Genomic DNA, 27,538 nt, shown 5'->3' with positions numbered 1-27,538 from the left:
TTACTGAGATCCTTGCGCTCATACAGACAGACGGACAGACGGACAGACGGTCAGACGGACAGACGGACATGGCTATATCGACTCGTCTTCTCATCCTGATCAAGAATATATATACTTTGTGGGGTCTGCCACGCCTCCTTCTGTGTGTTACATACATGCGCACAAAACTAGTATAGCCTTTCACCCTTTGGGTACAGGCTATAAAAATAAATTTGTCATATTCTGTTAAAAATCAGTAGATTTGTGGATTGTTAAGAAAACTGTTTTTATGGTGGGCCATTTTCTTTACACAACACAATAAATTAAGTTTATTTCTTCTGTTAAATATCAGAAGATTAGTGGGCGGCTAAGAAAAAAATTTCCTTTTCTACTTTCTTAGCTCTGGTTACAAATTATTAAATCGTAATACTCGCAAAATGGTTATCTGTGTTTAATCTGAGATAGTTAGACTACTTTCTAGAAAATACAATTTTTCTCCTCATTTAAAATTTGTAATATTATAGAATCTTGAGTCAACTAGAAAGTCGGGCCATAGTTATATATTCAGCTACTTTTTCATTTAATTGTTTTCTTTTTACCTTGACAAAAAATGACAAGCCTCCCGCGAAGAGATGCACTCTAGGGGGTAACTAAATAAAATAGGTGTTTAGAACGTCCCGTTCCCCTCTTGAGCACTTCTATTAAAAGTCGTAATAAATTAAACAAATATTATCGAAGCGACGTTTAAGATGGATGCAGCACTTTTAACTACAAATTGATTAATTATAGAGGGTTCTGTTCAGTTGCGTTCATATGTTGCCCATATTTTTGTTGTTATTTTTATGAGCTCTACGACTGTGACAATAGACTTCTGTTCGGTTAACACGTGTCGCGGGACGAAAAGCAAGGGGTGGGGGGAGGGCTGCTGCGGCGATGAAAACAAAACCTAAACAACACGCGCACATGCCTATATTTATAAAAATAAATGTATTTTCCTTTGACTTATTTGTTACTTGCACTTCGCTTGTTAGCTAATAAGATTGTTGTTGTTTCTTTCGATACCGATATAGACATTGCCATTCCCAAGATTCCGGAAAGCACATAAAACTTGCTGGGTACTGCTCACTGCTGGGTATGAGTGCCATGAGTGGGTTTTGATAATCAACACAGACAATAATTTCCGGGATTCTTTGAATTTGCCTTCAATTTTATTGGCAATTTATTTCTTTGATCCTATAGTTATGACCCGAAATTAATGCAAAGATCCATGCAGACGCACAGAGAACAGTTTTTAGCAGAAATTGTAAAATTTGCGCTTAAATTGAAATTGTAAACGACTCTTGTATACCCTCCCAAGGCTAAACCCTGCCAGAGGTTGCCGACTAATGCCAACTGAGCCCGGATTAAGCTGTTATGTGATCCATGCCCTTCAAAAAGAGCCCAGTTGCAAACGAAGCATCCGGGGAACCCTTCTCCACCACTTGTAGGAAGAACAGTATAAAAAGAATTACGTTAACACCAAAGTCGGAAGGTTGATACAATCACCATAAACAATTATATGTTATATTATTAAACTCAATTTTTACAATATCCGAAATTATTTAACAAAGAAGTTCCGCAAAATGCTATGCAAAAAGGGAATTTCTACAGCTAAGCTCATTATTAGCGTAGAAGGGGTCGGAAAAGTGTTGAAAACAACCCAAGAACCACATCCACGGAAACCAAGAACATCAACTAATAAACAACACGATAAGCAAATCAAAGAATTGGTGCTTCAAAATCGACTGTCGACATTTCTAATGGATCAGTCAACATTGTGTGAATCGTAAAAGTCAAATCTTGACTTCTTGTTCGTGACCATATCGCCGAACAAAAGACGCATATAAATCCCTGATTCAGTTCCGTGCGACCTCTGGCAGCTTAATAAATTGAAAATCCCACTATGGGGACAGCGTTTTAACGCAATTGAGGAGATTCAAGTCGAATCGGCTACTGATGACTTTTGCAGAAAACCATGTATTTGGACTGTTTCTACTAAAGATCTTGACAGTTTTAATAACAAGTGTATAAACTCAAATCAAAACCGAATCGGTCAGTCAGCAGCCAATCAGCAATAAGGGCTAATAACAAAGAGTAACATGTTTGTGCCTGTCAATTGAAGATAGCAGCATTCTATTTGTATACACTTGATTCACGAATTGAGCTCTTGAGTGCCAGCAGCTTGTGCCTCAAAACACTTTATATCTGTGTATATCTGTATAGCTGTATATACATATATACATATGTATATGTATGTATATGTATACTATATGATTGTTTGAGTGGCCGTTAACCACACTTGAGGCCGTCAACATAAGAATCGTTCCCCTTGCCTGTCCCGTTATGGGTTTGTTTGTTTGTCCAACACTTGACTGCTGGCTGGTTGCCTGGTTGGTTGGTTGGCGGCTGCTGCACATATTTCTGGCATTTCGCCAGCTAATTACATGGAATTCAATTTTCGTTTTAGTTTAATGACGCACATTACGTGGCTCTGGGGCAGGGCGAATACGCTCTAAAAACTCACCGATTGGCACACCGGCACGTTTAGCCACATATTCTCGGTACTTAGTACTAAGGTGGTCCCATTCATATCTACATACAAATGTTTGTTTGTGTGTGTGCGTAGATCCAATGTTTTGACACTTGAAAATTGGGTCATTCCATCAAATGCATACACTGCACAGATTAAAAAAAAAAATTTGACCAGACAACCAATCACTGCACCCATCCGTTTTCCCCACTACAGTCCTACAAGTAAAATAAATTCAAGGAATGATTATTCCACCGACTGATCAGATTATGGTGCGAACCTATTCGAAATGAATAGATACAAAATATGTCGGCGTAAACAAAGAAGCGTTAATTACTATACACCACAATGTAACTCGTAATAAACAAAATCATTTTTGGTACTCAGATTTGCAAATTTGGTGTTCATACAGACGGATATGTAGATGAGTCGGCATTTACACTTTCTAGTAATACCCTTTAAAACTTTCACACACACACACACACACACGAAAAAAAGAATCTAAGAGAATATTTACTAACATCTTCTTGATTATTTTTATGTACAATGAAATCGCATAAAAGAGAACGGCTATAGAACAAACTTTTAAAAAATCTTTATGATACATTTCTTGGATTTAGCTTTAAGATCTTTCCAAGTTTCTAATAGAATGTTATTCCATCGATCAATAGTATTTCCGTAATCAAACTAATTGAACAATCTAGAATATTTTTCCATCCTTTAAGGCGGCTTTTGGGACAACCCTTATGCCACATTGGGTAAACATAGCTTCTGTACTATCCAAGATCATAATAGAATATTTTTTGTTGATCAAGAGTATTTCCATAAGCCCGCTTCGAGCACTCCAACCTGCTCAAATTATTGATGATCTTTGAACAGATCTACTCTTAAAACCCTATTCAGCTTCAGCCTTTCAGCTAGTAGTATGTCTATCTACAAGTATGTCTGTCTCCGTAGACGACTTGCGACGGCGAATCACGGAGAGTGTTTAAAGCGCGAACTCTACAAATTTGTTGCGCGTGCGCAACGTCGACGTCAGCGTGAGCGTCGGCCGCTGCGGCAACCGATGTTGCAAAGTGTTACAGTTTTTGGCTCACATTTCTATATAAAGCGCGCGCATCCGATTTAATGAATTCGTAGTTTCGTGTTATAAAAATGTTTGCTGAATTGATTTTTTAAAAGCGGTTTCTTTACGTAAGCGCGATTGCCAATCGATGATTGGATGATGGATGTTGGTTCTACAGATATTTTTGGCTTTCGTTTTCAAATAGTACTTACCATAAGAGTATATAGTGGATATGTAGTATGTGGCGAGTATGTGCAGCCATCTATTTGTTCACAAAATTAGTGTACAATTGAAATTAATTAGCATTAAATAGATCAACCCATTGGGGAATTTATACAACTATACAACAGTTATGACTCGTTTCACAGCTAATAGTTGTCCAGACATAAAACAATTAACAAGACTACAATGCTGTTAATAACACTAACCGAGGAGTGAACAGATAAAATGTGAATTAATCGGTACAACTCTGAATGAGTAAAACCTTAAGATGCTGCCAGCCAGACTCTTAAATACCCTGAAGAGTAAAGAGTGTTTTAAACAAAAATAACTGAAATAAACGTTGTTGTACAAACCATCCCTATGAAATAGTGATCAAGCTGATCATTAATTGCATTACCTACGGTTGCAGACTCTAAATCGACAAAATAACTTGAAAGGGTAAATGTAAAGCCCCTTCTAGACCTAACGCTCAAGTGCTCCAGGTATTCCTAACTAATACTTATAAATGTACGCAAAATATTATCGCCAGTAATTAGTTTCTACAGAAATATGATACATAATGAAATTCCTTGAATGTAATGATAAATGAAGAATGAGAAAAATGTTCTCCCAGATCATTCGCTGTATCAATACCCCTATATTTATAATCCTACAATCCCCATATAGAATAATGAAGAGATCAAAATATTACGACTAGCGCCACTTTTTTGGGGAAGATATTGTTTTATATTTAGTTAAGATTTTAATTTCATTTGACGTTTCTTTTAAAGAGGAGTTATTAAGGTGTTCTTAAAAAAATTTGGACAGGTAATATTATTTAAAAGACGATTTAAAGATTTTAAGTTAAAGATAACTTATTGGTTGCCCAAGTTAGAGGAAAATTTAAATTGAGCTCTTGAAAGCATTCCTAGGATGTATAAATTACTTTTCTTTCGTGGTTCTTCTACTTCTGTATGGTATTGAAAATAACAGTTTTAGAGATTTTAGGTTGACGAGAATAAATTCTTTTGATAGAAAAAAATTAAAATAGTAATAGAATTGCTGCAAATAGTCCTCTTTTGTGTTTCAACTGCTTTCCAACGACTTTTCTTTTTGTTTTTTGCCGCTTAATTAAAGCCAATAAGTCGAATTTATCATCAAAAGTAATGTTGCTAGCCAAGCCGCGTTCGTTTAATAAAATCTTCGATGGCAGCTTCGCTCTGACTTTTTGTTGCCGAAATTCTGCAGAATTCTTCATTCTAGTTGTGTGTGATTGATGGGTGCGATACTGTTAAAGAATAGATGACTATAGAATCTAACCTAACCAACGTTTGGGACCTATCCCTCTGACTTAATTATCTGATAGCATGATATATAGAAGCAGGGAAAAATGATTTCACCTTCGATTATTAAACATATTGGAATTATATTATTCATTCGTATGATTCGTAAGCCATTTAAATCGAATTGCAAGTGTTGATAGCTGCATCGGTAGGTGGAAATGGGCTTAGGAGCGGCGGAACTGGTTGCTTTCCCCTTGGCACAGCATAGTTTTCAAAGTCACGTTTTCCATAACTTTAAATGTATGTGTACTATGTGTGAGTGGAAATCTATAAAATTTGTGTGGGCAGAAAGCGATTTCCATCGCCGAAACGTGAGAGAACCTGACAAGAAAACTGGTTTCACATCCTAAGAGGGGGGTAGTTGTTTGCTTTCAGCATAGCTACACACTAGTAGTTTGATAACACGTTTCCAGAACATATATAAAGGCAATAAATATATTTACAAAAATGTTTTTTTATTTTTCGTAATTAAGTATTATTACTAAAATTGTCTTCCCGCAACATGTTATGCATATAATATCATTCTTCATTCCTCTTCACCTGCCTTTTCATCTTAAAGTTCATCGATGTAATGGAATTTGAAACTTTGCATAGCTTTTCAATTGAACATTTCAGAAGCTAAACTGGGAAACGTTTTTTTTTTTTGGAAAGTGCTAAAAAGTAAACAATTTCCAGAGGGCTTTAACAACAATTAACTAATATTAAACAATATAGTATTTCCGTATAAAAATATAAAGAAATGTAGAATGCAAAGATTTAAAATAATATCGATAAGAAAAATGACTCGAAATTAAGGATCGATCATAAAACAAGATCCCGTAACAGCTAAACTATACTCATTGATAATCCAGTGATAGTCGAATATGATATAGATGAAAAGAATGACCACAAATTAAGGATCGTAAATAATTACTATAGTGAATTAAACCAAAATTTTAATGTACTGAATCAAATTATCGTTGACAACTCACATTTATTGTATGCCATTTATTCGAATATTGAAAAATATTCATTGTTAAATGGAATTTTACTGATTTTTAAATATCTGGAACAGATCTCAGTCAGTACTGCATTTTACATTAAACTCACAAACTAATTCAGAGACAAGTCTTATAAAATCCACTACGCATACGATTTGTTTAGATAAAATAATTGTTAATCCAACTGATGCTACAACAAATAAAATAATTACAGGTCATATGTATAGTATAAAGCAGCCATAGTAGTACTCTTCATACGGTTAGATGATGCTGGAAAGCTACTCCTCCTGCCTATGGACAAAGAAAAGTTTATTTATTTGTATGGGAATTCAAGTCCATAAAAAAACCACTGCACACTATATATGTATCAGTCAGTTAATAAATAACAAAGCAAACAAAATTACCTCATTTTCAGATAAGAAATACATCGTACGAGTGTTCATAAATAATGTCATAAAGCCACAAAGCTTTTTACTACATTATATGTACTATTTTGAATACCGTATGTATATTCATATTTTACTTGATATATAGTATGTGCATGTTAAATAACCGAAGCTATATATATATATATATATATTGCTCTTTTGCAGATGCCTGACTTTAGCTTATTAGTGAATATATTTGTAAAATTACGTTTGATTATTGTGGCTCTTTTGAAGGATACTCTTTTCGCAATTGTTTTCTCTCAGCTTGTATTTTGCTGCTTTCTTTAACACAGCCCTCTGAATGGCCTTCATATTGCGGAATAGCGCTCTTTTTGGCAACAAAATTTACTTGAAATTTACTGAAGTTGTCTGTACTTGCTCTAAATTATGGGTTCGTCGACAGACCTATAACACTAATGTGTCTTTACTACAAAAGCAATAACTCTGCCAACTCATTACAAGTTAGTTTTAAGGTTTTTTTTTAAACTTCCGATCGTGCGATAACTTCGCTTTCACGAAACCTTTCCTGGCTGTCGGAATTCTCAACGAATTCGCATACTCAGCGCGGTTTTCGTAAGCTCTGCAATTCTCTTAAATAATAAACTTAGAACAAACCTTAAACATCGATCGATTACACCATATTGTGGGCTGACTTCGCTTTCACGACACTTTTACTGAGTGCCGGAAAGTGTTACAAGATCGCATATACTCGTACATATGTACATAGGTGGCGCCAACACAAAAAACAATAAAAAGAGATTGCAATTTGGGATAATCTCCAATGGTAGGTAGCTCCAATCAAATATTTAAATCTGTGAAATTTGTTCAGCTGTCTATCGATGTATTTATGTAGATATACATATGTAGATGTATTGAATATATATATATATGTATGTATGTGTGTGTCTAGATATTAAAATTTGTCGGGCCGTTTAGCTCATTTGTCGATTTGTTGTGCTGTCTGCCACATTTGGCGGCAAATGAATTAATTTTTGCGCCTACACACACATTGTAGGCACAATTTGGCAGAAAACAAAATCAATGCATTATCGCATATGGAATACAAAAGGCTCAGTGGCGCCACCTACAACGAAGCTAAATTGAAATTCAAACGGTAAACTTAAAAACAAAAACGCTTGACCTCAAAATAAGACTGACTGGCCCACAGGTAATGGATAAACACACACACACACACACACACAAATCTATATATATATATACATACATATGTATATCTGCATATGCTTATACATGCGCCCACGCCCCAATAAAGGTTAAACCCCAGAAGACACGTGAGTTGTCGTCGGTACGGTACGGCACGGTACGGTAATTGTGGGCTACGCAATCAAATGTGAAAAAAGAGAGAAGAAAAACCTGCAAAACAAAAGAAACAACAACTACAACGGAAGCGGATCAAGTGCACAGCTTAAAGAAGAAGAAGATGAAGCAGAAGCAGAAGAAGGAGAAGGAGAAGGCGACGACAATGATGCGATATTAAAATGCAGTGGAAGATGTGGGGTTGGGGATGGCAGGTGCCAGGTGCCAGGTGGCAAGTGAGGGTGAGGGTGGGGGTGGCATACATACCTTGGTTTGAAGTGTGTGTGTGGCGTGTTTGAGAATCGAAAACTATGCCAAATTAGATTGATTAATTAGAAATCAATTGGAACGTATTTGTATGCATGTTTGTGCATGTACGTAAGTATATGTATGTACGAGTATGTACTATGTGCAGGTATGTATGTATTGCCAACATACATCTGTACGTACATACATACATACATACATCATGCATACGTTTGTGTGCCATAGATCTGTGCGTGAGTGCGGCGCGTGAGCATGAAAAGCCATAAAAGCAAAGTTCATAAAAAAGTTCATAAAAAAAGTTCATAAATATAAATATGTTTACATATTTCATTAAGAAATTCGTCTCTAGCCAACATTTCATCTATAATTATAGCGAAGAAATTGAAGCTATAACCTATTGAATTGTAACTTATTGAATTATTAAGAAATAAAGATGTATTTTGTAGTAATGACTTGGTATAATTCCAACAAAATTTAACCAGAACTAAATACTACTAAGAGCTTTTTAAAATAATAAGGTACATTTTTGAATATCAATAATGTTAGGAAACAGATATCTATTTATTGACCAAATGAAACCATTTTTCTTTCAACACTAGAACTTGAATACAGGAGAGAACAGAACTGAACAGAGCATGAAAATTATGCTTCAATGGTACGAGTATAACTTAATTTTTTGTTGTTGTCACGCGCACAACTCTAGTGTGTTTGTGTGTCGCGTAAGCGACCCAAATAGGCCCGCCAGTTAGCCAGCATCTCACCATGCAGTCGATGACGACAACAACAACAACAACAGCACCAACAAGAACAAGAACCACAGCTCCAAAACATGCCAGTGAGAACCAGTTAGTGTTGTTTTTGTTTTTGTTGTTGCTGTTGCGTTTAGTCTCGTCGCCAACAAACTGCTGCGACAGCGCGCACGATATCTAAAAAATGTGTAATTGTTCAAGTTGCATTTTGATAGTTTTTCTATCAACTTTAGATTGGATTCGGATCTGATTAAGTTGCCTCAGATACGTCAGTTACTACGGGCAGACCACTTATACCCAGACATACCACTTCTTCGAGAGAATATACATATATACATTTCTTACTTTCGTTTACGAAATGGCTATTGATTCTGAAGGGTCAACAAACCGCTTCCCAAAAGAGCACTACCTTCAGAAATTACAAACCAGTTCCAGATGCAGAGATCCCATATGTTCCAATTAACAAATGCCTACTGTTTCTTAAAGATTCATTAAAAATCCGTAGAAATATGTCCAAATATAGAGAAAGAAGTTTTTGTTCCAGAGAACAGACAGAACGTGGCAGAAATTTGTATAAATATAACAAACAATAACTTCTAACTTAAACCAAAAAAAAAAAATATATATATATATATATACTTGTATATATATACCAAACAACACTACTTCTGGACCTATGACTTCTTCAGTACATTCAGGACAGCGACTCTAGATAAATCTAGATAATATATTCTTGGTACAGCTACGGCTATACAGTTTGTATATGGGTAAGATCTGCCAATTGACTGTTAGAATATAGATCTTTACAGATATACATACAAGTACATACATGTAGCAAACAGTTTTCACTGATTGGAAAAAATGAGAAAGAAATTCCTTATAAGATCGATCGAATTTTAAGGCGAAGACCAAGCAATCAACAATTGCAATTGTAGAAAGAGAAAGAAATTCTGCTCTAAACTTACATAGTTGTAGTCGCTAGATTTGTTACCTTGTGTTAGAGTTTCAACAACTTTGTCGATCTCTGTTAATTCAGCCGTTAATCTCAATTCAAAACACATTCGTTTTTCAGAGTTAGTGCAAGTTTTAAATGTGTTTCATAAGATACTTCAGAATTGGATACAAAAATCTTTGCTCATTGCTTAGCACACAGAATGTGTAAACAGAATGTTATATTATATTTTGATATAGAAATACAATATCCTAGGCATGTGTACATATATGCAAATATTATTATTTAGACGCACATACATATATGTACATATAGCTATATAGCTTTTGGTTGGACCATCGTTTCGGCTCATTTTTTAAACGCAAGTGCTTCTAATGCCACATTTCGAAACATGTCACGTCGAACCAAAGACGATAGGTATGTAGAAACAACAGCTTCGTCAGCCGACTACTAGATCCGAAAGCCCCACAAGACAGCGCCACAAAAGTAATTGAAATGAGCTCGACTCAAAACTTTGGCATTCTTGATATGCCATTAAGTTGAATTATGGCCGTGATTGACGGAAATCAAATTGTTTATTATACAAATTAGAAACAAACACACACAGAAACTTCAAACCGGAGAACGCAATTTCTTAAGAAAAACAAATCAACAGAAATGCAATTTCTAGAAACATCGACTTGCTCGATTAAATTCGAAGAACTTGATGAAGAGATGACCTCCATTGCGATCGACAGCAATCAAAGTATTGTATGAATTGTATTTTTTATTCATTTGTACTCTAACTTTTCCGACGCAATCGAATCATAATTTATTATTCGTGCATTACATTTTTTCATATTTAATCTCAGCATTTTGTAATCAAAATTCATCAAATTATAATTAATCATAGTTCCACATCATAGACGACATTTCAGCTAAATATTGGAGCACCCAACTACTCTCTTTACTACGAAAAAGCTTGATGAACAGACCTAGAGCAATCGAATTATAATAAATTAGATTCATCTCCATTTCATTAGTTTAACGCCAATTTTAATATTTAATCATAGTTGTAGATCAAAGACACAACCAGACAGCTATAGATTGAACTAGCATCTGACATCGAAACATAATTATTCAATTAACCCAAATTTTATTATTTAATATTATTATTTTAATCATTCTAGCTTAATCAATTTCATCGAACAGACGAGTAGATTGACGACAAAAAGCGTCGGCTATGAGTTGGAGGAACAATCAATTACACTTGTATAACACCTATGTATATTGTTAAATATTTTAATAACATGCTTAAGTATTATATTGAGCTTAATATTCCGAGCATGTTCGCTTTCAAGGGAGATTTGAATTCTGTGAGACTGCCTAAAAAGCAAGTACTCGCATGCTATATATGTACATATGTACTATATATATCTTTCTACATGTTGCAAAGAATTCAGATGCAAAAGATAGATGAAGCGTTATGATGCTTATAGAGTTTTTAGTTGTTGTTGTTGCTGCCTTTTAGCTGGAGTGTGCGCCTCGTTGCGCTCATAGCTCATAGCTGTCGTTACCGAACGTCCTCCAACTTTGGAGTAAATTTGCAATGCGTGCAAAGGCAGCCCCAACTTAAGCAGCAAGAATAGAAGCGCTCAGCCTCGCGACGCATCGTCAAGAAAGCGGTCGCAGTTCATTGAACCGCTAGAATGCGCTTTGAGTTTCTTCTTCTTTGCTGCTAGTGTTGGTGATGATGTGTGATGTGCGATGTGTGTTGTGGCAGCCACAACAGCTGCCACTTAGAGAGATGTGCCGAGTCTTCGCTGAGGGCACGACCGAGAAAACTGCGGCCTCCAGCGGCCTTTAAATTCTGTCTGCCAAGCACATACTACATACAAACCACATAACTAAACAAAAAATACATTTATCTCTTATTTTAAGCAAATCAATTCTGCTTAGGAATTATAAAAGTGCTTTCTTACATTTTCCTAAAATTTGCCTCCAAATATTACTTACAAAATGGGTATTGGCTGTCTTATTGTTAAGAAAATTGTAATCTAATATTAATACATCGTTTTAATTCGTTTAAATTTAAACAGCCCCTGGCTATAAGAGCGTTTTTGGCAAATTTGCCTCCAAAGGGTTTATTTACAAAATATATATTCTCTGACTCGTCGACTATAAAATTTTATTCTTACAATAATTAATCGGTTTATGCCAATCATTACCATTAAACAGCTCCTTTAAATAAACCGTAGAAACGCTATTCACCAGAAGGTGAATTTGACTTCAACGGGATAAAAGCTAAAAAATATTATTTTCAACATCTAAATGCAAACTAATTAGCTAATAAGTTTGGCCAACTACAAGTATTTGCTTAAAATCAATTTCTTTGAATACAGGCGTATCTGGTAATTTAAATATAAATCGCTTGGAATATAAACATTTCCGGAAAACAATGGTAACAAATTTTGAGGTCAGAGTATAAAAGTTATTTATAAAACCATGTTTTCTCTACTCTTACTCCCCACCATTCTCTTATAACAATTTCTTGGAAAATGCAACCCTCAAAAGAGGAAAATAGGGGCATTTTTGAATCCAATCGAGTCAGATTTTTTATAGGAGAAAACGGAAGAACATGCCCTTCCATCAATTTCGCCTTTGGGACTGGACAATGTATTTGTGGGAGCTATACATATAGTATATATTGGAATTTTATATGTAACCTTATATTTCATTTTCGAAATGAAATTGCAATCTTGAAAAGGGGGAAAATAAGGGTAATTTGATTTTCAATTGCCTTCAGAGCACTATCAGGAGTGAAAAGATAATTCTTCTAGTACAAATACATCATAAAGAAAGTTCTAATTCACGATTGTTAAGAAATTCTTCCAATTGGATAACTCACCTAACGCAACAAAATGTGTTGCTATGTATTTCCTTAATTCTTAATATGTTTGTATTTATTTATTTGTTGTTGTTGTTGTTTGATATTTCAATCGATAAAAGTTGGCGAGTTATTTGCACTAAAATGTTTGTTTAAGAAATCAGTTATAAAAAAATTTACACATTTCATTTATTTTTTGTCAACATAGTTGTGACCGACGCAGTCAGGCACTTTTTGTTATTGTTGTTGCTGCATTGCCGCTAGCTTTGTAAACACACATACACACACAAACACTACATAGGCATGTAATAATATTCCGGAAATATGTACATACTATATATTGAGATGGAATGCTTAAAAGGCATTGCCAGAAGGCCCCACCATGGGCGTAGAATATGCAGCTTCGGAATCGGACTCGGATTTGTATTAACATGCAACTGAATTCCAAAAAAAAAGGGCGAAAGCGCAAGGCCAAGTACAAGTACAAGAACAAAAATACACAGACACACACACACACACACACACATGTACAGGAAAAACCGAACTTTTCTATCTCGTTCGTGTCTTTTGTTGTTGTTGTTGTTGTCGTTTTCGCTGTTGCTGCCCATAGTGCTATTGATTTTTTTCTTTGCTGCCGCGACTTTGGCGACTTTTAAGTTCTTATTATTGTTGTTGCTGTGTTGTTAATGCGTTGCTGCAAGCAAACAGTTGGGGACACACGCACACACACTCACGCACCGGCACAATCACAATCACAATTGCAGTGCCATGCCCCGTGTTCGGTTGCGTGATTGTCTCTCTCTCCCTGTCCATGTGTGTGCGTCACGACACATGCATATGCACACACATTGATGCGTGCTTGTGTGCGTGCGAGAGGTAAATGAAATTCCTTTTGGTTACTTCTTGTTGTCTTCGGTTTGTGCGCTGCTGCAACTGCAATGTAAACCAATAAAAGCTAATCGAGACAGCAGTCGCAGCGTCGACGAAGACGAAGACGCCGACAGCGACAGCGACGTCACCAGCGGCGTCAACTTTGACGTCTGCGGGTTCAGCAGCCGTGGGTGCAGGTGCAGCTTTTTATGCCCTACCACAAAACAGTCCTAACAACTTTCCTAGCAAGATGAAGACGCAGTAAATATAGTACATATACATAACTCAAATATTACAACAATTATAAATGCAGATGTTTTCTTTTAGTCATCCATTTGGATCTGTATTTCGATTTAATTAATTTAAAAAAAATTGCTATTAGTTTTTCTAGTTCTTGATTTATTGTATTTCAATTTCTAAAACTATTTGTTGTAATGTTGTGAGTGGAGCCAATTCTTAAAAACCAAAATATATTAAAAAGATGCTGTTTTTTAATTTCTATCAATTTTAATGAAATAAATATATAAATATAAAACAAAAAAGGAAAGTTAGAGGCGAATTAATCTGACTGTTCCAAAACTGCAAACATTGTAAAAGTACGTTTCAACAGTTTTTTAAACTAAATGCAGGATAGGAATAAAAAATAATAATGGGGCGGACCAACATAAAATAAATATAGCTACCCATATTTTTCTATTTCCATTTTTTTCCAAATTATAATACTTGTATATATTTTTTTCTATTTTCGTTTTTAATGAACTATAGAAAACAAATTAAAAAACGGAAATACATATGTAATTTACTTTTATACTTTTCGAATTGCCAAATTGAACTATCTAGATTAATATTAGAAGCAATATATGCACAAAAAAAAAAAAAATAATAATAATCCCTATACATAGATCTATCTAATAGTGGTAGAGGTCCACAAACTGCTCTAGCCTACAAATTAATGTATACAAAGTTTGGGAATTCTAGGTCTCATAGCATCTCAAGCATGCATTTATTTATGCTTCCACCAAGTATTACATACATGTGTACCAAACTAACATAACCTTTCACAATTTTGGATGCAGGGCACAAAAAAAGAACCTTTGCAAGTTTGGAAATAGTTTTTTTTTTGAGTCTCCTTCTACCCAAAACTACACGAAAGCGAATCGAGTGAGGAAGAGCGGCGAAGACAATGCGTCGCCGACGTCATTTGGTGCAGCAACGAGAAGAGCAGATAAAACCAACAACAATGTTGCTGACAGCGTGCAGGCAGCGACGTTACGGCAGCAGCAACAACAACAATAGCGGCTGTGGCAGCAGGCTGTGCAGTCAATTAATTCAAGTATGTTTACGCGCGTGTTGTCGCTGCAGTTTACGCGTTAATTTCTTCTTTTTTCAAATTTTGATTTGTAAAGGCTTACGTGAATATATTTTTACAACTTTGTAGATGCGCGCGCGCATACGTAAATAAAACAACAATACAAGAAACGCAACCCCAGCACAAAAAAAAATTAAAGAACAAGAATGTTGCACGATGGTGGCGTCTGCCTTCAGCAGCTTAAGCCTTAAGCCAAGCAAGCAGCTAACATTTGCGGTCTTACTGCCTCTTGGTAGCGCGTTAACTATCTTTTTATTTATTTTTTATTTAACTCTGTGTTTTTTTTTTTTTTTGGTAAAAACAACACCAGCGTATAACAACGGAACGCATACACACGCGCGCAACAAAAACAAAATGAAGACTAACGCGCATCTAAAGTTTTTTGTTTGTGCGTTGCTATCGCTTTACGGCATAATGCTGCCACCTAGTTGTAAGAGAGAGCTTTTACTAATTCGCCGGACTGTTGAAAAAAGCAGCTGGCCGTTGGTAACTAGTACAAAGAAACTGAAAGACTTGCAATTAAATACTACTACATTTTTACGCTCATTGCATAGCTACGTCATTATATGCGTCAGCCATAAATTTACGTGCTCTGCTCCTCCGACTGTGACAGGCATTTGATTTTCGTGCTTTGTTCAAAATTGTGCCAGTTTTTGGCTATGGCGCTAAATTTGAAATCAAAGAGTTGCGTAATTTGTATACCCCGAATACAGGGTTATAGCAAAGGTTGAAATGATATATGAGGCTTTTGAGCCAGACAGAAGAACACATCAACGATTTCATAAAGTACATATATTCCTAATTAGCTGGGAAAAAATTCGTGGTTGGGCCTAAATTTAAGAGTAGGGATATTTTAAATGAAAAACAAATATAATGAAATAAAAATTTGTTAAATTAAATTACATTAAACCAATAAAATGGCATAGGAAAATAAATAATTAAACGCAGTCTGACTACACACAATTGGAACAATGTGGTATTTGGCAGCACTGCACATATGATGACGTCACTTAGAGAACGGCGAAGAACGGAGCCGCACAGTGCCATGCTTTCTCACTTTGTACCATGGCTGGCAGCTAGCAATGTAATTAGTAGCCAGTTGGAAATTTGTGTTCAGATTCGGTATAAAATGTAAACATTTTTCAATTGTTTATACACATACATACATATATGTATGTGCAGAATACTTAAATATGTTTGTGCAGCATACTTAAATATGTTTGTATGGCGGAAGCTTTGGGGCAGAGAGCCTAGTCAGCTGGTTTGCACATCTTAACGATTTGCGAAAAAGCTATTCATATGGCGAAGCTTTTTCCCCACAACTAACTGTTTCTATACATATGTATGTACATATATGTATGTATATGTAGATATTACTTTTATTGCTATTGACGCTCTCGCATAGTTGATGAAAACGCAGAACGCGTTGCAATCGAAGAAGGCAGAGCTATGCAACAAATAAGTTAAGCGTTATTTAATGTGTAAGACAAATGCCAGTGGCAGGGGATAATCAAATAGAAAGCAACGGTGGCCCACAAAATGTCAACGGAAAGCAATACACCCGTCGATCCGCGGGTTCAGGTAAGTGAGAGATAATACGATGGATGGAGGAGGGGTTGTCGGTCGGTCGGTCGAGCTGGTTTGAAATTAATGAATGAGTTTCTCTTGCTGGCAGATCGAGCTGGAAAAACTGAACACGGCCACGGATAATATAAACAAATATGAAGTGGAGCTCGATGTGAGTAGCTATTGATTTTTTTCTCCAGTAGGCGTTTTATGTAACTGCAACCCCCTCTAATTGCTTTACCTTTACCGTAACCCACACACCCACGCCCACACACACACAGGAGGCGAAATGCGAATTCAAGCGCCTGTTGGCAGAGAGTGTGGCACGCATTAAGACCGCCGCGCACAAGCTGGGAAACTCCATAGACGCCGCCAAACCCTACTATGAGTCTCGCATCTATGCGGCCCAGGTAAGTGGCCCACGGCCCACAAATAGCAAATCCATTGGATCGATCAGATTGTTGAATTCGCCATATATGTATGCATGTATGTATATAGCTGGCCAAGGAGACACAGCAGGCCGCCTCGAATCACGAGAAGGCCAAATCCATACACGCCGCTGCCAAGGAAATGGTCTACTTGGCCGAACAGGGATTGGGCGAGAAGTCGACGCTGGACACAGCCTGCCAGGAAATGTTGAGTCATGCAGCCAGCAAGGTCAACCAGTCGCAGCTGGAGGTCACGGACACGCGCAACGCGCTCAAGATGTGCCAACTAAAGCTGGAGCTTGCCAACAATCGGGTGGGCAAGCTACAGGGGCAGCTAAAGCAAGCACTGCGCGCCTCTAGGTACAGATAGTTCCACCCTCCACATTTTTTCCATACCCTGTACCTGCAGGGTAAAACGCCAAACGATGGTAACAGGCAGAGGAACATGTAGTCGTCTGCCGAACCTTCTGTCCGTCCGTATGAACCTCGAGAACTTTTCAACCAAAACAGCTAGGAACGTCAAACTTCGTATGTAGTCCTATTTGGAGCAAACGCACAGCATGTTAAGTACAAAACATGTATTACTTCATTATCCTTCATTATACCTTCTATAGGAAGGACCGTTGAAAAATCACTCTTCGCCAGATAACTTGTTAGTTTGTAATCTAATGTGTAATCATCATATTTCGAGAGACCAGGAAAAAAACTATTCCAAAAACCAGTCTTAGTACCAAGAACAATATTTTAGCCGAACTTAATCATTCATATTTCAGTATTATGCTTCACTATAATATTAAGTTTTATTAAAAATGGAAATGCCTTGTACAGCAAGCTTGAGTGTAGCTTAAGGAGTTTGTGGCGGGTATAGGGTATGCAAAAGTCGGTTCAGCTCGGCTTTAACACTCTACTCGATTTATTTCCCTTAATATTTATCCTTTTCGGCAACATAATTTTTATTTATAGATTGCAATATAAACGCAATTTACTTTTGTTGAGATATTTTAGCATTATGCACGCTTTATATTGTCCCTTATGTTCGTGAGTATTTCGGAGCACAACTGTGTGGATAAATAGTATATATAGTATGCCTCATTTTGTTGCACACAGGCCGTATTACGAGACCCGCGCCAATTACAACGGACTGCTGAAAGCCCAAAAGCTGCGTGTCAACGAATTGGAGGCGAAGGTGTCCGCCGCGAAGCTGACTTACAATGAGGCGCTGAAGAATCTGGAGCAGATCTCTGAGGACATACACAGGCAGCGGCAGCAGCGCAAAAATCTCCTGAACTACGAGGCTATGCTGCGTCAGGTGGGGACTGTGGAGGCCACGAGTATGGATACTAGCAGTGTGACGTCAGCGCTGGAAGCGGAAGCTGCCGTGAACGAGGAATACCTGCGCATGCCCGATAACCTGAGCAGCAGCCTGGCAATTGATTCGCCCTCGCATCGTACTTATGACGTCCACGACTGTCCGCATCTGCTGCATGATTTCGATGCCGTACTGACCTTTCCGCAGAAGCTGGCCACTGGCATGCCGAAGTCGGCGAGCGACAATCTGTTTGGGCAGGACTTACAGGGACAGGACCTGCACGGTCCCTACGATGTGAACGCCAAGTCGGGCAGCAGCAGTCTGTCGCAGCAAGATGCGCCCACCACGGCTGCTGCCGACGACAACGACATCGAGCAATGGACGGAGATACGGCTCTCCCATTCGGACAGCACCAGCTCCAGCTATTCGAATCAATCGCTGCTGCACGACGAACACGGGCTGGATGGCAGGCATGGGGGCGGCGGCGGCGCCATGCTGGATGCCGACGAACAGTCCCAACACTCGACTTCGTCCTCGGATGAGCCAAAGCGCAAAGTTACCTGTACAACCATATTTCAGGATGACAGCGGTGGTGGTGGTGGTGGTGGATTTGGCCAACAAGTAAGCCGCAAACAGAGCCTCAGCCAGTGGCTATCACGATCGAACAGCTTTAAAAACTCGGGCCGGCGCCAGAGCTTTGATTTGCTCATCGACGCTGGGGATAAGGTGAAGGATGTGTTCAGCTACGGCTTTCAGAAGGTGGGACGTAGTCTGGAGCGTCGCAATAGCGAATCGGAGATGTGCTGCGAGGGCACGGCTGTAACGCCAGAATCGATGATCAGCTCCTCCTCCTCCACAATGGGAATGGGAATAGGAATGGGTTTGGGAGCGGGTACGACGTCCACAGTGAGCAGCACCAGTGCCGGCGATTTCTTTCTCTTCAACAGGTCAGTAGTGGTGAAGAAGCCGGAGTCAGAGTCGCAGTCACAGTCGCAGTCACAACGCTCCGACACTGTCGCTAGCGTTCCTGATCCTGGCACTGACGTTGCGGCTGGCAGTCGAAATGGCGGCCTCATATGCACATTGCAGAATCGTCTGAGCAAATTCATTTGAACGAACGCATTTCCAAAATTTCAAACAAAAAACAACAACAATGCAACAACAATATAACAAACAATAACTATATACATACAATATGTATGCGTATATTGATTGATTGATTTGCTTTGATTTGGTCTTTGCTCTTTGAAAAAATAACAACACATTCCATCACAATACCAACAACAACAACAACTACAACTATATAATAATATAATCAACAAGTACAACAACAACTACTACTACTACAAGAACAAGCATATCTCTACTAAAGTACAGCATTTGCACGCACGCTTCTAATTCTACTAATTCTACTCAAAAAAAAAAACAAAAAACAAAACAAAATCAAAAATCGTAGGTGTATGTACCGAAACATTTTTGTATGTCGTGTTTTGTATGTTGTTTGTTTCCGTTTCCGTTCCTTTTCTTCTTTGGTTTTTTTGCATGCACTTCCATTTGCAACTATCATCAAGAGAATCCTTCATTCGCACTCGATTGGTTAATCATTCGTTATTAATTGTCATTGTGCTGTAAACTGTGTGGGCCGTTGTAGTTGTTTCGTTTTCATTGCTCAAAAATCAAAACTAATCTCACTTGTTTGCAGATCCTCGGAGCCGAAGGAATTACTATCTGATGAGCAGGTGGAGAACCTATTGTTGAACCATTTGGTGGACGAGCACGGTGCTATTATTGTTGAAGAGCTGAAGTCGCCAATGGCCACAACAACTGCAACAGCAATAACTACTAAGACAACCACACATCATCTGCACCACAACCACGCGAATGAAGTACAACAACAACAACAACAGCAGCAGCAGCAGGATCAAACACATCGTCATCCGCTTAGCGTGGCGGGTGGAGCAACGCGTGCGCCTTTGCTGTTTTAAAGTAACGCCACTGACCATTTCAAGAGACATGTGCACCATATCCTTAAAGCCAAGCCGATCAGCTCATGCACCACACAATATATATACACTTATATAGTATATTTAGCAAATATTAGATTGTTTGTTTATGTCCTAACATGTGCAATAATAATGTTTACTTAGCATGTACAAAAATGTTACAATTTATGCTCTTCATAAAAGCAAATCAAATCGAATCATTGGAGAAACTACAAATTAAAAAGGAAACAAACAAAGCTGATTAAATGAATAGATCTAAAAATATGAAGACACGTTATACACATATTATTTACATTAAAATACATACATATGTACATGTAGCTGTATAAATTATATAAACTATTAAACTTTACAATTTACGTTTTAAACAGCCTGTATGGTGTTTTTTCTCTGTTCCTGCAGTTGATTTCCCGTTTCAAGCAGACAAGTCAACTTTGCAGGATTTACTTACAAGTTTCTTGATCAAAATATAATCTGCGATTCGTACGCAGAGTGTGTTTCGAATTTCTTAATAAATAAACTGAAAAGTGTAAACTACCTAAAGTCAAGTGTGCAGTGGAGACGTAAATAAGTGAAGAAATAAATTCAAGAAAATGAAATTATATTTAAAGTGAATACACCGTTAACGATCTTCTTCTGCTTTAAAGGTAATTGCTATCGAATTTCGAATTCCTAACACAATTTTTTCTAACTAGAATTAATTCCTTTGACACATGCACATTTGGCAATGATTGAATAATTTGCTATGGGAAACATGTCGTTCGTAGCTTACATGAATTACGAATTTCTACACTCCTTACACTTTTTTTTCTAACTAGAATAAATTCCGTCCATACTGGGACATATCAAGCAATTCATTCGCAGATTCAAATTCTCCATCAGTTGTTAGCCGTACCAGCACTAACTGACTCGATATATGTGCACATATTATAGCGATTGCAGTAATCGCTATCGAAAGCGACATCGAATCGCTTTTGTGCATCACTAGCTCGCCCACAACAACAAGTGTTTTTTTGCCAAAGTGGTAACGCAGTTCAGCTGACAAACACAGAATCAATAGTTGATTTAAATTGGTGCGTTATTGATTGGAAGCTCAATAAATCAGAAATCGTAAACAAAATGGAGCCGATGCTTATACGCAAAGAAATCATAAGTGCTGGTAAAAAATATATCGAACTAAAGCCAGGCACCAGGGTAAGCAGCAACAGCTTCGCGCAAACGCCCGCCCGCCCCCACACAATTTTCGTATAAAATATCTCATGGGGCGGAATATTTTAGGTGAAGTTCCATTTCCAAACACGCCGTGTCAACTCCACAAACGTTATCGATGACAGCCGCAAGATGGACAAGCCCATGGAGCTGGTGCTGGGCAAAAAATTTAAGTTGGAGGTGTGGGAAGTCATTGTACAGAAAATGTCCTTGAATGAGATTGCAAAATTTACAGTGCACAAATCGGTGAGCGAATGACCTTCAGCCATACATATGTGCAAGCATATGTGCATATACAGATGAAGTCAGATATAATTTCACAATTTCCACTGCTACATTTCACAGCTGTGCACACAGTATCCATTCATATCGAAGACCCTGCGGGATATTGGCGTTGGCAAGAAAAATGAGGAGCGACGTCACTGTTGCGGCATGACTTTGCAGAATGAGGGCATTGGATACGATGATTTGGATGACCTGTTGAAGAAACCTGTCGATCTGGAGTTCATTATTGAACTTTTCTCCATCGAGCTTCCCGAGGAATATGAAAAGGAGCGTTGGCAAATGTCCGACGACGAGAAATTACTAGCCACCAACACATTGCGCGAGCGTGGCAATCGTCACTATAAAGTGCAACATTATACCGAGGCGGAGAACTGTTATCGCGAAGCTCTAGGCATGATCGAGCAGCTCATGCTAAAAGAGAAACCACACGATCCGGAATGGCAAGAACTTGCCTCAATGAAGACACCGCTGCTACTGAACTTTGCGCAGTGTCGCCTAATCGCTGCCGATTACTATGCGGTCATCGAGCACTGCAACGAGGTGCTGACCATAGATCCAAACAATGTGAAGGCACTATTTCGTCGCGCCAAAGCAAACGCGGGCGCTTGGAATCCCGATGCTGCGCGACGCGATTTTAAGGAGGCGCTCAGTCTGGATGGTGCTCTAAAATCCACAGTGGCCAAAGAGCTGAAGGCCATTGAGGATCAGCAGCGGGAGCGCAACGTGCAAGAACGAGTGTACATGCAGAAGCTCTTCTAGAAGATAAGTTGCGCTAACATAATGCTCATGCTCCTCGTCTATTGGAGCAGTTTTATGCAGCGATAGCAGTTAGCCAAACACTTTCCCTTTTTGTTAGACTGCGGACTACTCTGTCGTCTCGTGCCACTCTGCTCCCAATGCTTCATTGTAGTCTGCACTCTGTTTAATCTTGTGCTGTGCTGTCGCGCTCTTTACCAAACAATAAGGCAGCGAAGAATGTAGGCTAACCAAAATCGGATAAAAAACCAAAACCACAACTAGAAGAACAACAAGCAAGCTTCAGATAGCTTCGATTCATCAAAATGACTTCATTTCGCGTTATTTACATTCGCCATTCAAACTAAGTCGTAAGTATCACTATATATATGTGTATATATATAACTAAGTGTGTATATGTATGTATGCTTGCTGCTAATTTGCTAAATACGGAGTATCTTATCATAAACCATATATAAATGTGTTTGGTTTTTTCAAATAATTATACGATTAAGTAATTAGGACTGTAGTGCAAAACTTGATACCTCTATGTATATAAATGTATTTATATGTGTAATATTTATACGCAATAGGCATACTCTCTCTCTGAGAATCAAAAAGCAAGGAAGAAGGGAAAAACTCATACATGTATATATGTATATTGGTTTTTTTTAGAAAATGAGGGAAACGAAAAACTCACATTTTTAGGGTCTTTTTATGTGTAAACATATGCACAACATAGTGCTGTATTTGTATTTACATACATAACTGAATGTTTAACAAGGTTACATGAAATATGAGATCACCCGGATAAATACATATATAATTAGTTAAATAGAAATACAATATATGAATGTACTACGGTGTTCCAAAGTCTCGTCTAGTCCAATTTATGTGTAGAAGTAAAAGTATTTGTGTACCTATTTGTACAAATAATTCTATTGTTATTAACAATTAATGCGTTTAAGTGCATAAATTTGTATGTATGTTCGTGAAACACCGCAGATTCAATGTAATAATAAAATGCTTACAACTACAACACGTAATGGGATTGAAATATGAACATTTTAGAGCCGCCAGAGCCGACTGCTATTCCCGCCAGCCGCGCCCTCTGCCTCGCCGCGCAGCTTGTTGTCATCGGTGCGCCAAATAAAGGGCTCCAAGCGATCCTCATCGTCTAGGAAATTGTTGATTGCCTCCAGACTGGCAATATTTTCATGCAACAGCGAATTACAGCGACTCAGCTGTTGGGATACGCCGCGTATTTTGGCGAACTGTTCCGCATAGGAGGCATAGGTCTTCTGCATGTCCACAAACGAAGCGAACAATGTGGTAATGGAGTTGCTCACCACTTTCGTGCGTTCGACCAAATGATTCTGTTCGCTAGCCACATGGTTGGCGCAAAGATTTAAGTGAGTCTGCATGCGCACGCAAATGCTCAAGAGATGTTCCGAATGCAGGCGCTCCAGAATTTCAGCATCGCGCGTAAAGGTGGCCGATGTAATGGTTTCACGCAACACGGGCAGGAACTGCGGAATTTTGCGCAACCGCGCCAAATCCGGATCGATATCGTCGTGCGTATCCCGCGCCCCTGGCTTGACAATGACTATGCTATGACTAGAGGCTGTGGACTGTGGCCGCTTTGGCTTCACGCTGGCAAGACCGCCTGGATGGGACTTACGTACAGCGGCGCGATTGGCGGAACTCTGTTGAAGCATATGCGGCTTATTGCGTATCTTAGGCGAGTCTCCAATAGGTCGATCTGTGTACGATACATAGGGTAGGTCGGAACAGACGCTGAGTGGTGGCGACGGCGGGCGACTCAGCTCGGAGCTTGTGGGCGACGCCGTGTCCGATATGATTTGCTTGCTTGCAATCACTATGCTGGATTGATGACTGTTCCCAGCCATACTATTGCCATGCATTTGTTGCCGCTGCGCGCCAGCTCCTCGGCGTTTGTTGGCTGCAGCTGCTGCGGCTGCTGTCAGGGCCATCGTGCTGCCATCTCCGAACGCAGCAGCGGCATTGCTGAGCTGCTGTTCGGCTTGAGCCATGCTCACATTTCCATATCTGCTGTTTCGACCTTCGAATATTTCGTGCCCATCTCCCTCGGCGCGTTGCTGGGAGTGCTCGGCGCCCATTTGGTTGTGATTTCTTTAGCTGAGTGTATTGATTATGTGTTTTTTTTAAATGTCCCTCAGGACTTTAAATTCCTTTTAGCTCTCAACCAGATTGCGTCAGGTGTGCAGATTTTTTGCAAAGAATTATTTGGCCGTCGACGTTAGTTACGAGGAAAACGGCATCACCGATTATGTATTTACTATGATTTTAAATATAAGCATTGATTTTGGTTCAAAATTGTGTGATGTATTCGTTCGTTCGCAATGAAGTTACAAATGTTGCCATAATTTAGCAGTGTTGGGAAGTGGTTCCTTTTTGCACAGCTGTATATTATATGGTGCTTTCCACCACCTCACATATGTACGTCTCATATATCACAGCTTATAACGTTCATTTTGGTTATTTGGGCCTTGTTTAGGTAGTGGCCTAATGTTAGCCTATTTATTTGTGTACATTATGTACTTGAAATATTTCCTTTAGATTGTTGAAAGCAGAGAATTTTTATTAGGCTGGGAGAGAATGCGGTATATCCCCTATTTATAAATGTGGTAAAGTTCCAGTATTCTGTTTCCAATTTAGTTTGGATTAATTTACGAGTTAAGTTGATGTCCACTTTAATGCTACAAATGATCCTTCTAATGAGACCCCTCTTGCGCCGGCGCAAACCCGTGCGTTTTAAGAACTAAATATGTAATCGCAAGTAAACTTTCAGCGTTGCTACTGCGGAAAACTTTTACTCATCGAAAATAGATGTCATTATCGATACGCGATATATGTCTTAATAAAGTGTTCTTTATATTTACTCAGTACTCGATATAAAGGTATTTGGTGGCGGTATTTTACTCACTACTTTATATTTTGTAATTGTGTATATCGATGAATTTGTGTCGTTTGCGAACACTTGCTTCCAGAAGGTCCGTTTCCCGTGTGCCGGCATATAGTAGGTTTAAAAAGCGGTTTGCATTTTTATAATTGGGCTTTTCAGAACAAACAAAACTGCCCCAACCGAATTGTAAGTAAAATATGTATTAATGAATACCAGAAAACTTAAATAGAACACAAATTAATAGAAAAATTCTCTTCTCTACACATAGTACGGCTAAAAAAAAGTAAAAAGAAATGAGAAAGAAAAATGTATTTCTTTTACTCCTTTTAACGCACATGTTTATGAAAAAGCAAACAAATTTTGATAAATCATATACCATTCGAAAGGGGTGTTCTTGCTGTAAGCGACAAATTCAATGAAAATTTGAATTTGATGGATTTAAATTTTGTGAAAAGGCATTTGGAAACTTTGATGAAAACGCATACAAACGGTCGCACGCACGTACATACTCACATACATGTACGTGTGTATGCACGTGCATATGCACAGACATTTTGTCGCCGGCATGCCATGCGCGCATAGCAATAGCACTGCGTTTTATATACATATATATGTACGTATGTATGTGTTTATATTAAATTGGTCGTAGTTTGAAAAACTATGGTAAAAATTTGCTTCAAACATAAAAACGACTCCGACATACGATTGAAGATTTTAAAAAGATCAACATCAAGAATAGTTTGATTTGCTTTTTCTGAAAAGAATGAAAGTTTTTGGTAAACGCATCTAGAGTTTCTTTTTAAGTAAAATAGAATCTTTCACGATGATGTCACTGAGCCCAAAGCCGCGCATCCAACCGCTGATACCAATCCAGGAATTACCTAGTATGTCTCTCTTGGACCGTATGCACGGAATTCGCAAAGACGTGGAGAGCTATGTGGCTTTATTGCTCGTTATTCAATTTCGGAAAGTTCAACACCAAGGCGGCGTGACTCTGCGCCAAATGTCTCCTGAAGGAGAGCCGGCTTCCAATGGCTCGATGGCTGGTGAAATACAGCCGGGGGAGGATAATGGGCAGTACTTCTATTTCAATGGCACATTATACAATCGCTTGTGCATGAACAACGACCTAGAGGCAGCAGGTGGCAGCGATTTTAAGGGGCAAGATCATGGTCAAGGACTGCGTGCTGCGTCTGAGGAGTTTGTGCCTCATGACAGGCGTCAGGACAGCGCTAAAAGATCGGAGAAGGTACACTTCAACGCTACATTTGAGGGTTCCTTTAATTTTCCCTCTTCCAGGCCATACCCGAAATTTACGGTATTTGCCTGAAAAATCCAAACTTTCAGGCTACTGACGACGAGGACGAAGAGGAGGAGGATGAAAAGCCGGCTGAGCCAAAGAAAGTGCTGCCGCCGAAGGGTTGCCCGCATCTCCGCGGCGTTTATACGTTGCTCATGCAACATCGCTGGGCAAATGCAGAGGCTTACGGTTTGATAAAGCCGCACGCTTCCAATAATTGTCGGGATCAGGAGCAACCTGTCAATGGACAAGCATTAGTTGTGACCGTAGAGCCCCCATCGAACGCAGCTGCTACCAATCGAAATCCTAATAGAAATGGAGATACGAATCCATCGGGTGGCGGTGAAAAGCGGAATAAGCCTGCTGGTCAGCAACGCCGTCAAGGACGCCCTAGGCCGCGCGGGGTTACTGAAATGTTTGGGTTGTATGCGCAGCCGTCTCACCTTCCCGCCACTCGTCTTGATGTGCAGGCCAATAAAAAAGCGACTCAGGCTGTCAAGTCTCTGTTTGGCGATAGACCCGTCCAGGAGTCGCAGCGTGGACTAGGACCTGCACCCGACATGTCGGGAAATACGAATACCAACTCGGCTCGTCCGGGATCCCACAACAAGAGGCTGAACTTTCCAAATGGACCACAGTCTTTAGGCAATATGACTCCCCAGGAAATTGAATATCAATTAGCTCAGGAATGGCCTATAATTAACCAAAAGAAGTTTAAGAATAAGAAAATGCCCCGTTCCTAAGACTTTTTTTTACATGCACTAAAATATTTCGCTTTTATAATAAAACTGACTGAAACA

At 38.7% G+C, this 27,538-nt stretch overlaps 4 protein-coding genes across 6 annotated transcripts in view; 2 read left to right on the top strand and 2 right to left on the bottom strand.

Annotated features, from left to right (window-relative positions):
* LOC115633305 (Ca(2+)/calmodulin-responsive adenylate cyclase) overlaps positions 1 to 15,218 on the bottom strand; it is a 38,647-nt gene extending 23,429 nt beyond the window's left edge. The window contains exons 1-2 of the mRNA XM_030530724.1: positions 15,000 to 15,218; positions 12,739 to 12,856 (exon numbers count right to left, since the gene is read on the bottom strand). The gene's annotated coding sequence lies outside the window, so the exon portion shown is untranslated. The remainder of the gene's footprint in view (positions 1 to 12,738; positions 12,857 to 14,999) is intronic.
* A 1,109-nt stretch (positions 15,219 to 16,327) lies between these two features.
* LOC115633309 lies at positions 16,328 to 20,412 on the top strand. 3 transcript variants are annotated; one of them, XM_030530737.1, is made up of 7 exons: positions 16,328 to 16,537; positions 16,632 to 16,694; positions 16,804 to 16,932; positions 17,021 to 17,310; positions 17,914 to 17,988; positions 18,058 to 19,206; positions 19,962 to 20,412. In XM_030530737.1, the coding sequence occupies exons 1-7, from the start codon at positions 16,496 to 16,498 to the stop codon at positions 20,242 to 20,244; spliced, it is 2,031 nt and encodes a 676-aa protein (XP_030386597.1). In that variant the 5' UTR covers positions 16,328 to 16,495; the 3' UTR covers positions 20,245 to 20,412. The 3 variants fall into 3 exon arrangements, with proteins under 3 accessions (XP_030386597.1, XP_030386599.1, XP_030386598.1); XM_030530739.1 differs by lacking the exon at positions 19,962 to 20,412 and adding an exon at positions 19,312 to 19,611 and having other exon boundaries at positions 18,058 to 19,221; XM_030530738.1 differs by lacking the exon at positions 17,914 to 17,988.
* An 836-nt stretch (positions 20,413 to 21,248) lies between these two features.
* Positions 21,249 to 22,940, top strand: LOC115633312 (AH receptor-interacting protein). Its single transcript, XM_030530741.1, has 3 exons — positions 21,249 to 21,456; positions 21,541 to 21,717; positions 21,817 to 22,940. Exons 1-3 carry the CDS (start codon positions 21,382 to 21,384, stop codon positions 22,513 to 22,515), a joined length of 951 nt encoding a protein of 316 aa, XP_030386601.1. The 5' UTR covers positions 21,249 to 21,381; the 3' UTR covers positions 22,516 to 22,940.
* Positions 22,941 to 23,024: 84 nt separating this feature from the next.
* Positions 23,025 to 25,230, bottom strand: LOC115633310 (BLOC-1-related complex subunit 5). The gene has a single exon (XM_030530740.1). It carries the CDS (start codon positions 24,630 to 24,632, stop codon positions 23,559 to 23,561), a length of 1,074 nt encoding a protein of 357 aa, XP_030386600.1. The 5' UTR covers positions 24,633 to 25,230; the 3' UTR covers positions 23,025 to 23,558.
* Between the last annotated feature and the right edge of the window lie 2,308 nt (positions 25,231 to 27,538).

The sequence above is a fragment of the Scaptodrosophila lebanonensis genome, unplaced genomic scaffold (genome assembly GCF_003285725.1).
Source record: "Scaptodrosophila lebanonensis strain 11010-0011.00,11010-0021.00 unplaced genomic scaffold, SlebRS2 tig00001418-arrow-arrow-pilon, whole genome shotgun sequence".
NCBI lineage: Eukaryota > Metazoa > Arthropoda > Insecta > Diptera > Drosophilidae > Scaptodrosophila > Scaptodrosophila lebanonensis.
Note: the sequence above shows the minus strand (reverse complement) of the source record. Positions and strands in the feature narration are given on the sequence as shown.